Source organism: Phaenicophaeus curvirostris, chromosome 2 (genome assembly GCF_032191515.1).
Source record: "Phaenicophaeus curvirostris isolate KB17595 chromosome 2, BPBGC_Pcur_1.0, whole genome shotgun sequence".
NCBI lineage: Eukaryota > Metazoa > Chordata > Aves > Cuculiformes > Cuculidae > Phaenicophaeus > Phaenicophaeus curvirostris.
In genome coordinates, this window is record NC_091393.1 from 113,545,983 (window position 1) to 113,561,227 (window position 15,245).

At 36.6% G+C, this 15,245-nt stretch overlaps 1 protein-coding gene across 1 annotated transcript in view; it reads left to right on the forward strand.

Moving 5' to 3' along the window:
* The window catches only part of NBAS (NBAS subunit of NRZ tethering complex), a 169,261-nt gene extending 158,844 nt beyond the window's left edge, over positions 1-10,417 (forward strand). Inside the window, exon 52 of the mRNA XM_069850479.1 lies at positions 8,962-10,417. Coding sequence (XP_069706580.1) covers positions 8,962-9,237 — 276 coding nt within the window. The 3' untranslated portion in view covers positions 9,238-10,417. The remainder of the gene's footprint in view (positions 1-8,961) is intronic.
* The last annotated feature ends 4,828 nt before the right edge of the window (positions 10,418-15,245 follow it).

Genomic DNA, 15,245 nt, shown 5'->3' on the forward strand with positions numbered 1-15,245 from the left:
ATAACATTTAGGTAGAAAACTCACATTCCTAATATTTCCAAATTCTGCACCATATCTTAGGGAGTTCATGGTTGTGTATTACAATATAAAATAAGGATGGTAAATTTCCAGTGTGCTACTTCAAAATGAAACTGCCTATATGAGAATAGAAATGGAACTGTTTGTATCTTTTTCAAATAAGCATCCACAAAACACAAAAATCTTAAAATCGTGTTTTGTAGGAATTGAAGGTGAAATTTCAACATTTTTCTGAGACACACAAAGTAGGCAGAGATTCCCCTGTTTCTGCAGGAGCCTTCTAGGGCAGGCCCTCTGCTCTAGTTAAATTAACTGCAATAAACATCTCAGTTTTCTTGATTGCAACAAACTGTGCAGTCCTATTCCTTACTTACCATTCTTTGTTCCCTTGGAAAGATGCTCTGCATCCTGCTCTTCCCAGATTTCTCCCTTAAGTCTCCCCTCCTCACTTATTCTTGCCCTTGTACTGTATCTTTCCTTCTTATGCTGCATGTTGCATTCCAGAAGCTTTCTCTTTTTGCATTCATTGGATAGCATGAGAAAGGTTTTATCTCTTTCGCCCTCAAGAAGACTCCAGAACATAGCAGTGAATACCACTCAGATAAGCAAGAGGTCTGGAAGCATGAACTCCATCTCAGATGTTGCTAATTTTCCTCCAAAAGGACTTAATTACCAGAATGGATGAAGCACAAGCCTTTTTTAACTTGTTCTCTATGAACATTTAAAATGGTTTTGTGGAAGGTGACAGGGCATGCAATATGTAATACAGATGTGCTTGTATGAAAATTCCATTCTAAATGAAGAACCACAGGTTTTCTAAAAAAAAAAAAATAAATTCTAAACCCCATAAATTTTCTGAATTTTCCACGAAACATAGTTTTATAAATGTTAACCACCAAAACAATAGTAGATTGTCTTCAATATATTGATGTTTTTCTTTTACCATCTGCAATTTCAGATTTCGTGTCCACAAAGCAGATCAGAAAAAAAACAAAAAAACAGTTGGGGGTCTGATATATGCATTCACTTTCTCGTCTGTATGTTCTTGTTAACCTTTTAAAATTGACTTTTTTGTTAACAGATGAAAGCTGCTGCATAAGTGACTAGCGCTGAAGCTTGCCAGCAGGAATTTGTGTCCGAGTACATTTTATTTAACTATTTTTTAAGTGGAATGCTGTGCAGTAGCACTTTCTGAATGACTGCTAATTGTCTGACTCTCTTAACTGGCTTTTCCTTTCCAGTGTGCTATTGTTTTCAATTTTCTACACTCTAAGTCGATTACATTATATTAAAGTTTTGGGGACAGGAACCATTATATCTTCTTACTAATATGAAGTACTTGGTTCACCTATGCATACCTAAAATAATATTTTTTGGCTTAATTATGTAGGAGGCACCTTGATAAGTTGTTTCTAATATTTTCCTTCTAAATTCAGTATTCACTTGAGCACATAAGTTCTGTAAGGATGCTGCATAGCCTAGAATTTTCAAAGAATTTAGCTTTGGTCTAGTGTTTTGTCTTCAGTCAGTGGAAATTTAAGTACTGACTTCATTACATCAAGCATAGTTTATCCAGTACCTTGAATGTGACATTCCACCAGCAGTGTTAGAAAAGCAAATAGTACAGAAGAGTGCCATGCTAAATTTACAAGCTGTTCTTATAATTTAGAGCTCTTACTCTGTTTTATACGCATTTCTTATGATTACATTAGTTAGTGTTGTACTAGAAGTTCATATATTGCTTAGGTATGTCAGTGATGTTTATTCAGTATAATCTTGTACGCGTATTTTTTCCTTTTCAAGAACAGTATTCAGACTGTTAATGTTGTTTGTGGGATTCTTAATGAATTTTCATAGGAAGCCCATTCCTGCTTGCATTAAGTAGGAAAAGGATAAATAACATCTGGCAAAGGAAAGTCATAGCTATTGATTCTCTGACATAATGCTAACACAGCTCACAAACATGGCTGTGAGAAAAATACAGCACTTGCTTGCTGATACGATATATTAGTTAGCCATTTGTTGTATGTCGCTGACAGCTTTATGGATGTTTACAGTTAAGGATGATGCTGAAGTGCTGATACTAGGAATTGTGTAGCTTTTGCCTGTAATAAAACAACCAAGATTTTGTGTAAGCTTTTTTGAAATTGCAGACCTCTCTTTTTATTGTGTATCTTATAAACTACCACTTGTCTTTTTTTTTTTTTTTGATAACAGGAATAACTGCTTCTCATCTCTGTTGTATGAATAATTTTAAAAATCAGTTTTACTTAAATAAGCTTATTACTGCCAGTAGGGCTCAGAGTTTGCCCTTAAGACTATTTTTGACAAGAATTTCAGTGTTGTCTGTCCCTTGGCTAGCTTACGAAGATTAAGACTGATTTTTATATTTCTGACAGAGCCAGTAAATACTCTATTACCTGCTGGTAGTTATACTGTTAAAACAGCTAAGAAGTGGAAGTTAATATAATCAGTGCAAATACTTCTTCAACTAACACTTTAATAGAAAGCAGAACTAGAAAATGTTTTTTGTTTATCTGAAATAATACCTTAGCTCAGTTTACATACTACACTTTCAATGCTGAAGTACTGAAACTGCCTTTGCAACATGATTTATTGAAAATTGTAATAAGAGAAATCAAAAAGAATGTGTGAAATAATTTCCGGTTTTCTGCAGTGTCTTATGCCATTTATGACTTCTCACTTGGCGTGTCTTACCTTTTAAAAGAAGTCTTCTTAAATTACATGTGTATGAGCTAGCGGTGATTATGGTAAAATCTCTCTCTCTAATTTAGCTTTCTAGGGATTTTCATATCTCTTTTTCTTCTCCCCTTATTTGCCCTATAGCTATAGACTCCATTTGAGAATAAAATGAAAAGTGTTTTTACCTTTGGTAATAGTGGAGAGCTAATACTTTGGGAAATAGCAAGTTCAGTTCTTTTCTGTTGTTACGTCAGCAGCAGCCTTTATCTTTCTATTATTATTGATAATTCATAATGCATGGATTTTATAATGCATAAGTAATGGATGAAATATTGCTATTACTAATACCAGAATCTCTAGACGCCTGCACAAACAATGCTGACAGTGAATTGCCCAGATGCTGACTTGCCCCTAAGTTAGACAAAAGATACCACCTGACCTACACTCACTTATCTGAAACTCTAATTACAGGAGAGAGCTGGTTTTTTTGTCAGATACACAGCATTGTTGCAAGTGGTGCTACGGTGTTCATGTCATGTAGTCTGTATTAGCAACCAGAAAAAACACTGGATACTGATACCAGATGCGTCCTTGGTCTTGGAGAGTGGATCTACAAAATTCTTGTGTTCATGGTCACATGAATTTGTGGAGGCTTCAGTGATCTATCAGTAAACCTTTCCACATGCCTCAAGTTCCTCAGAAGAAGTTCCTCTTCTTAACAGAAGAGCTACCACCTGTGGCAAAGCTGATCTTCACCCACTTATTTCACACAGAAACTTTCTTCAAACTTTTTTTCTTAAAAAGCAGGCTCCCTGTCTCGGCTCACCCAGGGGACTTGCTGCATCAGTGAAGCCCAGTGTGTCAAGCCTGAGCCTATTTGCAGTTTGTAACACAGTGTCCTGGTGGCAAACCCCCAGGCAGGCATGCTTAACCCTTGCTAATTATGCATTAATAGCGTTGAATTCAGTGTAAGACACAAGCTGTTATTCTGATTCACAAATACAGCAGTTAGCATAGAGGGGAACACGGGTTGTTCAGCTGCTTTGTGTTCAGGTCATTTGCTTAGGGTGTCAAGGAGAAAACCTGAATCTGCCATCCTTTCCAAGACTCGCGTCTAGTAGTCTGGAATAAGGCTTCTGTCCATCCTCCTGAAGATGTACAGAAAACATATAGGACTTCTGGAGACAGAGTGCAAGTGGGTTCTCACTTCTGTACCTGTTGTGGAGAACCTTGTTGTGACATGGTTTTCCAGTTGCAGATGCTGATCCATTTATAAATTCTACCTTAAAGAGAGGTTTGATAAAATGCACGGGCCATATTTGAAGCCGACCACACTAGGACTGCTTCACTGGAAATTACGAGAGCATCTGTTGCATTTCTTCTTCTATTCTGTCTCGCTTTCTAAATGAATGTGCATTTCGCTAACATTGATTAGGTATTGATCATCACAGTGTAAAGGAGTGGGGTAGTCATCAGAGATACCACTTGGATGCCTGCATATTGAATGTAAATTTAAGCCAACACTTATACGGATATGTAAGTCAAGGAAAAATACCTTTTCTTCTTTTCTCTCCCTATTATAAGTATCCCCATTAGTTCTTTTACTTGTATACATGTGCGTTGTGTGGGCACCAGACTAAATCTATACTGTCAAATCCTACTGAAGGAGAGGTGGATACAAAAAAGCATTCTTCCATTTAAACCTTCCAGAAGTAACAGATTTTAAACTAATGAAAAATTTACCACCCTCAGCATGGGAGTCTAGATAGGCACAATGATTTTTCTCCATCATCGTATATTCTCCAAGTTTCTCATTATTGTGGTTTATAGTGTATTTACGAGTTCATACTGTATGGGAAGTGGTTGTGTATTTGTTTCTGCAGAAGATACCTGCACCTCTGAGACTTGCTTAAACGGAAGTCAGCTGCATCCCATATTGATGGAACAGTGTTTCTAGGATCAGCAGTAAACTTTGCTGGCATCAATGTTTTAAGATTTATTTAGGATCTTGGGATAGTGAAGGCTCTGCAGATACTGCCAGATCAGAAGTGAATCATTAATAAGATCCTACCTCTGTTGTTTCCTCAGAAGCAGTTTTCTAACAGTGGGCTGGTTAGTTTGCTTTTTAGTAATTCTCCTAATCAGATTCTACTGTCGTGTTTACAAGTCTTGCCCGAAGAGCAATTTTGGAAAACGAATTATAGAACCACTTAGAGAGTCTGTGTCTACTGTGTGAAATTTGGTATGCGTGCTAAAAGTGTATGTTTATGGACCACCTGTGCTAATTTAAACACTTAAAATATGATCGAAATCATTGACCAAAAAAATAACCGTGAAGATTGTGTTGAATTAATATTTTTGAAAAGGTAAAATTAGGAGGATCAAGCATCCTTCTGGAACAGTAACCTGGTGACAAAAGAGGGGAAGAATTATAAGTCTAACAAAGGGAAAGAATAGGGCAAATGCATAGGCTTTTTTTCTGAGACAATGCTCTTGCAGCTTCCAGGTATTTTCACCTGTATTAGTGAACTAAGTAACTGCCAGTGGTTTTGTTCCTTAGTTTTTTCCTGTGTCTACTTAAACTTAGACGAGCTTTTACATTCTGCAGTATGATTTCACGAAGAGTTCAACAGCGTAAGAAAGCTATTATTTCTTTTATTTACTCTGAATTTGATCTTACTTGATTCATTTGATGCTTTGTAATTCTTTTTTAAATGAAAGAATGTGTTTAATCTATCCTGTATACTCTAATGATGTACTTATCTGCTGTATAGCCTTGAAGTTGCCTGTTTTCTAGATTAGGGAGTCTTAGTTTTGCTGAGTCATTTCTTGCTCAAGCTTCAATTTATACTCTGTGCTGTATTTTTTACTTTCAAATATATGCTCTGTATGTTTACCTTTGGTTTAGTAATTTTTAGTTTTAATGCTCGTTATTCTAATTTAAAATTAATTTTAAATACATATTGTCTTAAAGAACATTTAGATTGATCTAATTCTAAAAAATAATATAGTTTTATATAAGTCTGTAAGCGGTCTTAATTAAGACTTAAAAAAATACATTAATTTATTTGTAATTCGTATAGGTGCTGATAAGGATTTTAGTGTGTGCATTTGTTTTTATTTCGTTAAACCTTGGTTTCTCTGTGTTCCTCCCATATCTTTCAGGCTTCACTTAGATTGACCAAAGACTTGCAGAATAGACAGTGGCCTTAGCTGCATGGAATTTGTTCGCAGGATCTGGTTGGCATCTTGTTCCTCCAACCAGTTGTCTGGAGGCAATTACATTACAAGGGTTTCCTGTTTCTGACCAGGTCTTCAGACAGCCTTGAAGTCAGAAAATGGAAAATGTTAATCTATTTAAACCTGTTGGAGTATTTGAGCTTAAGGATGGGCTGTCAGAGATGACCAAGAACCTTTTGTGTGCTCTTTTCTTATGTGTAAAGACATAATGATTTCATGTGCATGTGGGCTTCTTCTTCCCCCAGTATATTTCAGGTGTTTAATGGTTTTATGATGTTTGAAAAGATCTTTTACTTCAAAGCTGTCTCTCTCCAATTTGTAGCTTTTTGACATATGAAATTGCACTCTTCTTTAGGACTTTCTCATTAACTGAGTAATAGCCTAAAAAACTAACTTAAATCAGACCTCGTGTTTGCATTTTATGTTCATAAAATCAAACACAAGCCCTGTATAAAGTTGCACCATGCATCCAGGTCGAGAATAGGGCACATGGAGCTCAGGGGTGGGGGCAGAATATCCCTCCAGCCTCCCATTTCAGAAAAGGTGAGTGCTGTTTGGATAATGGTTAAGCATGCTGCAAGGAATGCTACAAGATGCCAACAATTCCAGCTAGAAATTTCATTTAATCATCTGCCTGTCCTCAACAGGAAAACATGTCCCTAATTAACATATGATGATTTAGAGGAATTATTGACTAATTAAAGACTCAAAGAGCAGACAGCTTAAAGACTGAATATCCCTGCAGTTCTTGGGACTGTTTAGTAAACTAGACCTAGAACTGCTACCAACTGTTGCATTAGCTTTGTAATCCACGAGAGGTTTGTGTAATTAAGTGTGAAAATGTTGAAGACTTGGAGGAAATCAAGTCTATTTTTAAGGTTTCAGTGGAAATAAAAATACAGATATCTAAATGAAATAAGGAAGAAGTAGCGTGAAGGTGAAATAGCAAACTCTCTTCCTGGTGAACATGATAAAGCCATTCTGTTTTTTCTGGAAAGCTTCTGAAGTTCCAGAGGAAGTGAAAATAGTAAATTGAAAGTAATGATTATGTGTTATTAATCATAAATTGAATGATAAAGAGCTATTTGGAGAATGGCTTCACCTGGAGTCTTTTATCTAAGGATTCATGCTTGATAAAGTATAGCAATTTTTAATGCCATAATATTTCATGTTCTGTCTTTTCCCTTTTTAATTATATTTTATATAGCGTAGAGTGCATCTTACAAAATAGAGCAACAAATTGCTGTGTTTCTGTTGTTTTATCACATTTATGCTTTCAATCATCATACTGCATTCAAGTGAAAATTATGTACTTGTTCTGATTTCTGGTTTGAGGATCCTGTTTCTGGTTTGACTACCTGTATAGGGAACCTGGAGGGAGTAGTCTTCCACATTAGATGGTTCATGTTAAATTGCGTGTGTGATCTCTCACATTGTATGTGTCTGAGTAGATAAGATTTTTACTAGTACATTTGATTGTCTGTGCTAAGAATTGGTAGTTATGTTTAATCTTTCTGCAAAAAAACAGTGATTAAGCCCAACTGCAAATTGACAGTGTTACCTGTTACTAAGAAATAATTGTGGAAACCTCACAGAACAGAGAATTGGGTTGTAAGCAAGAGGTGCCTGTTACAGTGTGCTCATGGTGACCGTGGTGAGGGCAAGGGGTTGATACAGCCCATTGCACATGAATCACAGAATTACAGAAGGGTAGTGTGTTGGAACGGACCTTTTGAGATCATCTAGTCCATCCCTCCTGCTAATGCAGGTTCACCTTGAGCAGGTAACATGGACGTGAGAAAGCACAGCTATACATTATTTTAGCTTGAACTAAAACAGACTGACGAGGAAACTATAAATGAAAAGAAACAGGGTTAAATGTCCTATTGTACTAATTAGATCTGAAATTGCTTAATTTCAACTGTCAGGTGTCAGTGTTAAATCTCTTGGTGTACAGTAGTCATTTCATGGGGGTCCCAAAATAATAGCAGTTGAATTGGTCTTCAAGGGCACCATATCGCTGGAACACAAGATCTTTATTACTTGCTGATACCCTGATACTAGCCACGTAAAGTTGTACATCACTTTTATGGAAAATGAAGCACAGGCTAAACAGACAGATTTTCTTTGAACTGAGAAGTGGTTTTAGAAATGTAGTACAATTTGATTAGTTTATTTATAACTTGATAGGATATGGTCATAGAAAACGGTTGTCTGCCCCTTCTTTGGGTTTTTTGTTACATGTATTTGTTTTATTGGACTTCCTGAAGTGATAAGACACCTAAGCTGATTTAAAAAATACTGCATTTCAAGGAACCTAGGAAAGACATGTCAAAATTTACTGAAATAGAATTTAAAGTTTTCTTTAGTGTTATTTGTAAAGCTACAGACAAGATTTTCAAGAGAATATCTGCTCTCATGTATCAAGTAACCACATTTTTTAAAGGAATCCAGGATGTCTCAAAGAGGTAGAAGCTCTGTGCTCCAGATCTTTTAAAATATAAGTTGTATTCTTCTGGAAATCTCATCCATGCTGCAAGTACTGAAACTCTGGAAAATCTGATTTAGTCTGAAAATGTAGTTATTATATTAATTGGTGAAATGTAACATATCATAAACAAAAAAATACTAACATGTAATATATTCTACTCTCACCTTCCTCAGGCTGTCTTTCTTGGTATGGAGGTAGATGGTGTGGTCCGTTCTGCACTTGGGCTAAGGACCTGTGAAAATAATCCTAGCCAGGTTGTTAAGCATCCTTATTGCTTAGCTTCATGCAAGTCAAAGATTTATATTAATGTGATAGAGACTGTTTAAGATATACCTTTACGTACATATTCTGGCACACACAGAGTGTATATTCCTGTTGTTAATCTATATGCAACACTCATCTTGCTTTCAAGGTCATGCTGTGGAGTTAAAACAGTCTTGACGTGTTCTAGTTGATGGATGTATCTGATAATTAATATTTAATTACTTCGAATTTTTCTTTATTTGTAGGTTGATGATACCAGTTGTGATCCTGAAATACTTTCCTTGCTCCTTGATGCCAAGTTATTGGTGAAGTGCGTATCGACTGCCTTCTATCCTCACCTTATTGACTACTTACTGGCTAACCAGGCAGAAGGAGGCTGGGATGTAGAGGAAATAGCAAAGCAACTTAAAGAAGCGGGTTTCATTGCAGAGGCCGGATCCCTCTTGATGTCTTATCGAGGGACTCATCCTGCTCTCAGGACTTTTACTACTGCTCTCCAGGCTATTCAACATTGGATCTAAAAATGTTGGATTTGTGCATTTATCGGCCTTTATGCTGGAGATCTCACACAAAAGGGAGAAACTGTTGTTCTTGGTGAAGTAACAAAGTTAGTTATTACCTACAATTTGTAGAAAATATAGACAGCATACTTACAGTGAATTCCCATATGCTTATAATTGTAAAAAAAATTATTGGTGTGGACTTTATCATCCTATTATATGACTAGCAAAACATTTAATATAATAATCCTTTTCAGATCAGAGAACATTGTGAAATGATTACACTCTGTGACATATATGAAACACCTGTAATCTGGCAGGTTATATACAATTTGTCTTAATTTCTGTAAGTAATTTACTCTTGTCATCGTGTAAAACTAATGTAAAAATATAATTGTAAAGATATATGGAGCAAAACAAAATTCATGAGTAATTTCTGAGAATTAAAAAAACCTTAAAATTTGGTATTGAGCAATATTGTTACCGCAGCTTTTGTTTGCAATAAGTAAAATATTTTGCATTTATTGTAGTCTCTTTTTTTTTCTCTCCTTTTAGAAAGATAGGAAAAATATTTTCTTTCTTCGGTCACTTTTTTGAATATTGCTGTCTCTACACAGTCTTATCCATAGGGAAAAATTGAGCTTTTTTGAGCTTGCACACAGTTCTAGTCTTAGAAAATTTTTTCTCTGCAATTTGGAAAGTCCCATCTCCAATCTTAAACTTTTGTTGATACCTTTTGTGAATGCAGTTTCAAAGTATTTTACTTATATTTTTAACCGTGTTCTGAAAAATTACATAGGTGTGTTTATTTCCAAATGCCTTTCTGTCTTAATAAGGCATAGTATTTCTTATTGTTTTCTGAAGTTCTTTAACAAGGGAACTGTCACTTTATTCCACCTCATTAACAGTAAGTTTGATGTTTCCATGTGTTTACAAGAGTTTGTTAAAAATTCATCTGCAAGTCTTTTGCCTAATCTGGTTTTCAGTGGTAATTTTTAAATTCTGCATAGGAACAGTACATGTGATAGAATCATAGGATAACACAGGTTTGAAGCAACCTATAGAGGTAGTGTAGTCTAACTTCTTTCTGAAGGCACAGGTCCTTTGAGCAGGTTGCTCAGGGCTGTGTTCAGTTGCGTCTTCAGAACCTCCAAGGACATATGTCCCTGTGCTTAGCTGTCCCCATGTTAGGAAGCTTTTTACATGTGTCCTTTCCATAGTTGGACTCGATGATGCGATGGGTCTTTTCCAACCTGGTTGATTCTATGATTTGTTTGAACCTGTCTCATTACAGCTTCTGCCCGTTGTCTCTTATCCTCCCACCATGCATGCTGTAAAAAGACTGACTCCATTGTCTTCATAACCTTCTTGTAGGTGTTGGGTCCCCTATAGCCTTCCCTCTTCAAAACAAAGAAAAGCCAAAAGAAGGCGAAAATAGTTCTTGTGCAGTGATTGCAGCTCATGGGTGATTTAGCTGGATGTACCTTGCCTGCAGTAGAGATGCTGTTGATGGATTCCATTAACACTGGTAATGTCCTTGGCAACAGAGGGATCCACTTCAGATGCAGTTGGTCTGTGCTTCAGTAATAACACTCTTGCCTGAGCATTCTGCTTTTTGGGATAGCTACTCTGTTCATTATGCAATATATTAGTAGGAACAAGCTGGCTATTAACAAGACAGTCATTTCTAAAATCCTCCTATTTCCTAAGCGTCCTCCTAAATCATGAAAAAGGAAGAGGAGCAGATTAAAAGCTTGAAGGTAGTTATTTAATTACAAATTTCTATTACTGAGTTCTTTCCTGGGTTTCATGATTTAGAAATAAGTGATGACATTTGTTGAACCAAAACTGACTCTTATTAGCATCATCTTTGGCTTGGGATCTGCTTTATTTTGTTGGCTTTTACTGACTGTGAAAATGGTTCCGATGTTAGCTTTACTTCCTACCTTATGTTGGATTTTTAAGTTTTTTAACGGTGCTTTAATATTTCAGACTGTTGACTTACTTTTTGTGCTTGCTAGTTCCAGCTATCCTTTAGTGTTTTATGGGTTTTCTCATCCGTGTATATGATGTACATATCAAATTCAAATTTATATCATTCAGCTGTATTGCCTTAACTCTCTTAATGTTAACAGTCCCAAGAGCTCCGGACAAGTAAAGCAAAGTATATTAGAATTGCAGAGAAAAGAAAAACTTAAAATAGGTATTGTAACTGGAAATCAGTAGATGGAGGCAAACCACAAGGCATACCTCCAGCAAGAAAACCTTGGATTATTCTGTGGAGGGTATTTCTGTTCTTTCTGATGGAACATTTTGGTCTGTCTGCATGTTTTGTTCTCAGGTTAGTAAGTTCAGTGCTATTTTTTCTGACTGTTCTTGTTCAGGATCATGAAAAGTTTGTGTTTAGTGTCACTTTCGAGCTGAGCTGTAGATAAAGCTCTAATGAGTGTTATTGATCATCTGTCCATTTTTTGTTTTGCTGGCATTACAAATCCATGATAAATGTTTCCCTTGTAGCCAAGACTGCTCCTGTTTTATTCTGTATTGAAAAGGTTCATCTGTAAGTAACAGTTGTAGTAGATACGTCCAAGATGATCAGCCCACATTAGAGTGTGTTCCAAATAAAATAAGATTTAAAGGGAAAAAAATGGAAAAAGTCAGCTGTCACGTGTTGAGGGACAATGGATGCGACTGACATCATGAGTGGGAAAGTTCAAAAATATATCTGAGAGACTTCAAAAGGCAAGTTTACTAATCTGTTTAACCCTTTAACTAACAGTGTCAGAAGGGCAAAATATTTATATATCACCCAGCCTGCCAGCCAGAGTCCTTCAACCAACAGTGCCGTAAGGACAAAAAAATATGTATAATCTAGCTTGTCAGCCAGAGTAATTAATGTAGCCATAATGCAAGGATAATTAATATCCAGCTTGCTACATACATAATAATTAATGAGCAGTAACATAAGGATAACAATATCCAGTTCGCTACATACCTTTTCACTTTAAATTCAATAATGTTGCAAAGACAATAAATCTAGTCTAGCTTGTTAAATTTTGGATTAGAAAAAATCCTTTAAATCTCTCTCAGTATACAAATTGGTTGATTTTTATTAAGAATAACAGCTCATGGCTTAATAATGTTCAGTAGCAGCTGCTGATCTCTAGAGTTTCAATGATATTTTTCCCTCCTCCCAAAACTTTCCCTTTGTTCTAAACTATTTATAGTAACTTAGTTATAGCATAGTAACTATAACTATAGTAACCTTAGGGGCAGACTTTAGGTTGAAGCTTGAGTGAGTGAAGTCACTTCATCAAGCCCTGCTGATGGGTGGAGAGAAGTCTCTCTTCGTGTGCCTAAATTTAACTGCAAGCCCAGTAGATGTGGCCATGGGAGCGGTTTGCCTCAGAGGCAGGGAGGAGGTGGGTAGCCTTAGCTGTGGTGGTGTGTTTTAGTATCATAATGATATTACAGTGATGAGAACAGGTCATCTGTAGGTTGGGTTGTCAGACCAGCAGCTGCAGTCCATCTTCTCAGAAAATAATTGGGCTCCTGTCCTCACAAGGGCCTTGCTGATAAGCAGGAGGTAGCTACGTCTGCTTCTAGATGTCTCATTCCCCACTTACTGATAACCGATATGCCCTTGATGCATTCCTTTTTGTTGAAGGCCTTGTACTTAGCCCATAGCAAGGTGAGAGGGCAAGAAAAAGGCAAGGAAGAAGCACCCAGTCCTGTTTCAGCCCCATTCCGGTATTTAGCTTTTATTCTCACATTCAGCCTTATTTCCACAGCAGCACATAACAAGAATATGTGTATCCAGTGTCAGCCTTTCAATGTATTCTGTATGGTAGAATAATATTTGAGGCTCTGGTAGTGACTGAGATACACTAGCAAACACTATTGTGTTGTATTGGGATTTGTTTTGGGTTGAGTTTGTTTTTATTTTTAAGATTAAGAAACTCACCTTGATCTTATTAATAGTACTTAATAAGATGCTGAACAGGCACTTGAGACAGTTCAGTTTTGTCAGTTTAATTTGCACTTGGGATCTGTTCAGAATACAGCATGAGCTGACTTTTGGGTTTTTTTACTCCACACAAGTCCATGCTCTGGATATACTCATGCTCCCCAAAGCACATGAATAAAGAGTTCAGCTGTGTCTCCAGGAACAATTCTTCCTAGGGCAATTAATCCTTGTTTGGCTGAAAAACGATGATAGCATTTGCATTTTTGAGGAGCTTTTTTGCTGCCTACTAGATGCACCACAGCAGGAAAATATATCATCTTTCTTTTGGATAAGTAGAACCAGAGATTGGAGAAGAAAGATCATAACTCACAGTTTCTTTTTCTGCTGGAGATGGTAAGTGAGAGAGTACATCACTGCAAACAGATGCAGAGTGGACACTTCTGTATTTTTAAACAAAATGGTACAATTCAATGAGTGGAGTGGCTACACTTGAGTCAGATATTTTCCTTATATAGCAGTTCTTTCTGTGATTTATTTTTTACAACCTGCACTGTGAAAAGATGCATTGAGCGGATGGCCGTAGAATATGGATACCTTCATCAAATGATACTCCTACACTTGCAAAAACACTATCGTTTTTCAAGTTTGTTTTGTTTATCTCTACTTTCCCTCCAAAACCCAGCAAACTGGGCAAATACTCTCTGCAAGGTCAGATTTTACTGTATGCAGACAGTCACTGTGCTTCTGTTACACAAAAAGCAGGGGGTGCTAGGTGGCACCTTGGCCTATTTGCTCCTGAGAACAGTGATGAGTAAACACTGAGCCAGCCCTTCTCCTAAAGAGCATGTCAATTATGCATGAACGTAGGATGACAACAGACCACCTAGGAGCTGAAGATTTTACCTTTACCAAAGGGGAAGGCTCCAGCTAGAGAGCAAGTCAAGGACAGGGCAACATCAAAACAGCCACAGCAATTGAAGTAAGTGGGAAAAAAAGGGGCCAAGGGAAGGATATTGCCAGGGTTTTATTTCAGTGCAAAACATACAGCAAGTAACATTTAGCACCTTGCTGGCTTATCACACTGATTGATGACAAATAGACGTTCTGGAGGAAGGGAATAAACACAAAACTAGTGTTCCACCTTCAAAATGAATTTATTATTGTAGCATTTCCCACTGTGTCTGCCACATTTCCTACTTGAAACCATGTTCCTAAATTCTAGTATTTATAAAAGAGATTGCACATTGTCAGTAAAGACCCGGTACTTGTCTCAGTTCCAAGGTTGTATGACTCGATCTGTCTACCCAACTTGTCTATCAGAAGAGGCACCTCCTTTACTTATGTTTTCATCTTTCATTTGTTTCAAATAATATCCCTATTTCTTCCATCAGGAAAAAAAAATGAAAAACTAAGTTACTGCTCACTCTCTTTTTTTTTTTTATGGACTTCTAATGCACTCTATTGTATCTTTTTCAACCTGTTGAGTACTAGCGTGCTTCATTCTCTATAACCTTCAGCCATCCTCATTATTTATCTCTGTTTCTTTTTTGAGACATGGAATGGAGGAGCCAAGCCATGCCTTGTATCAAATGTTGCAGGCATACCAAAGGTTCATCTAGTTGCTTAAAGAATGTTTATCAATTTGATTATTTAATTGTTACTGAGCATTTGAGGTATCATTTGCATAGGATTATTTGGTTTAACCCAGAGCTCTCTTTCTACATTGGTACCATTCACCTGAGATTACATTACTTTATATGCTTTTTGTTGTTTGTTTTAAGATTATTTTTCTCGTGCATCATCATAGTTACAGAGTCAAGTCCATATACCAGTTATCTCCCAGACGGTACAATTCATTAAAACTTTCAACAGCTTTTCATTCAGCCTTCATTCTTGCTCAAAAGCTTGTCTTCATTAGCACTCTTCGATACCTTTTCTAGACACAGAAAATAGTAAATTTGAGTCTCTTTAGCAACTGCCTGCACTCAAAACCAGCAAGCTCATTTTGTTGGATATGAGGCATGTAGATAAAAGCAGAAGAGTAGATAAAGGTCCTACAGAT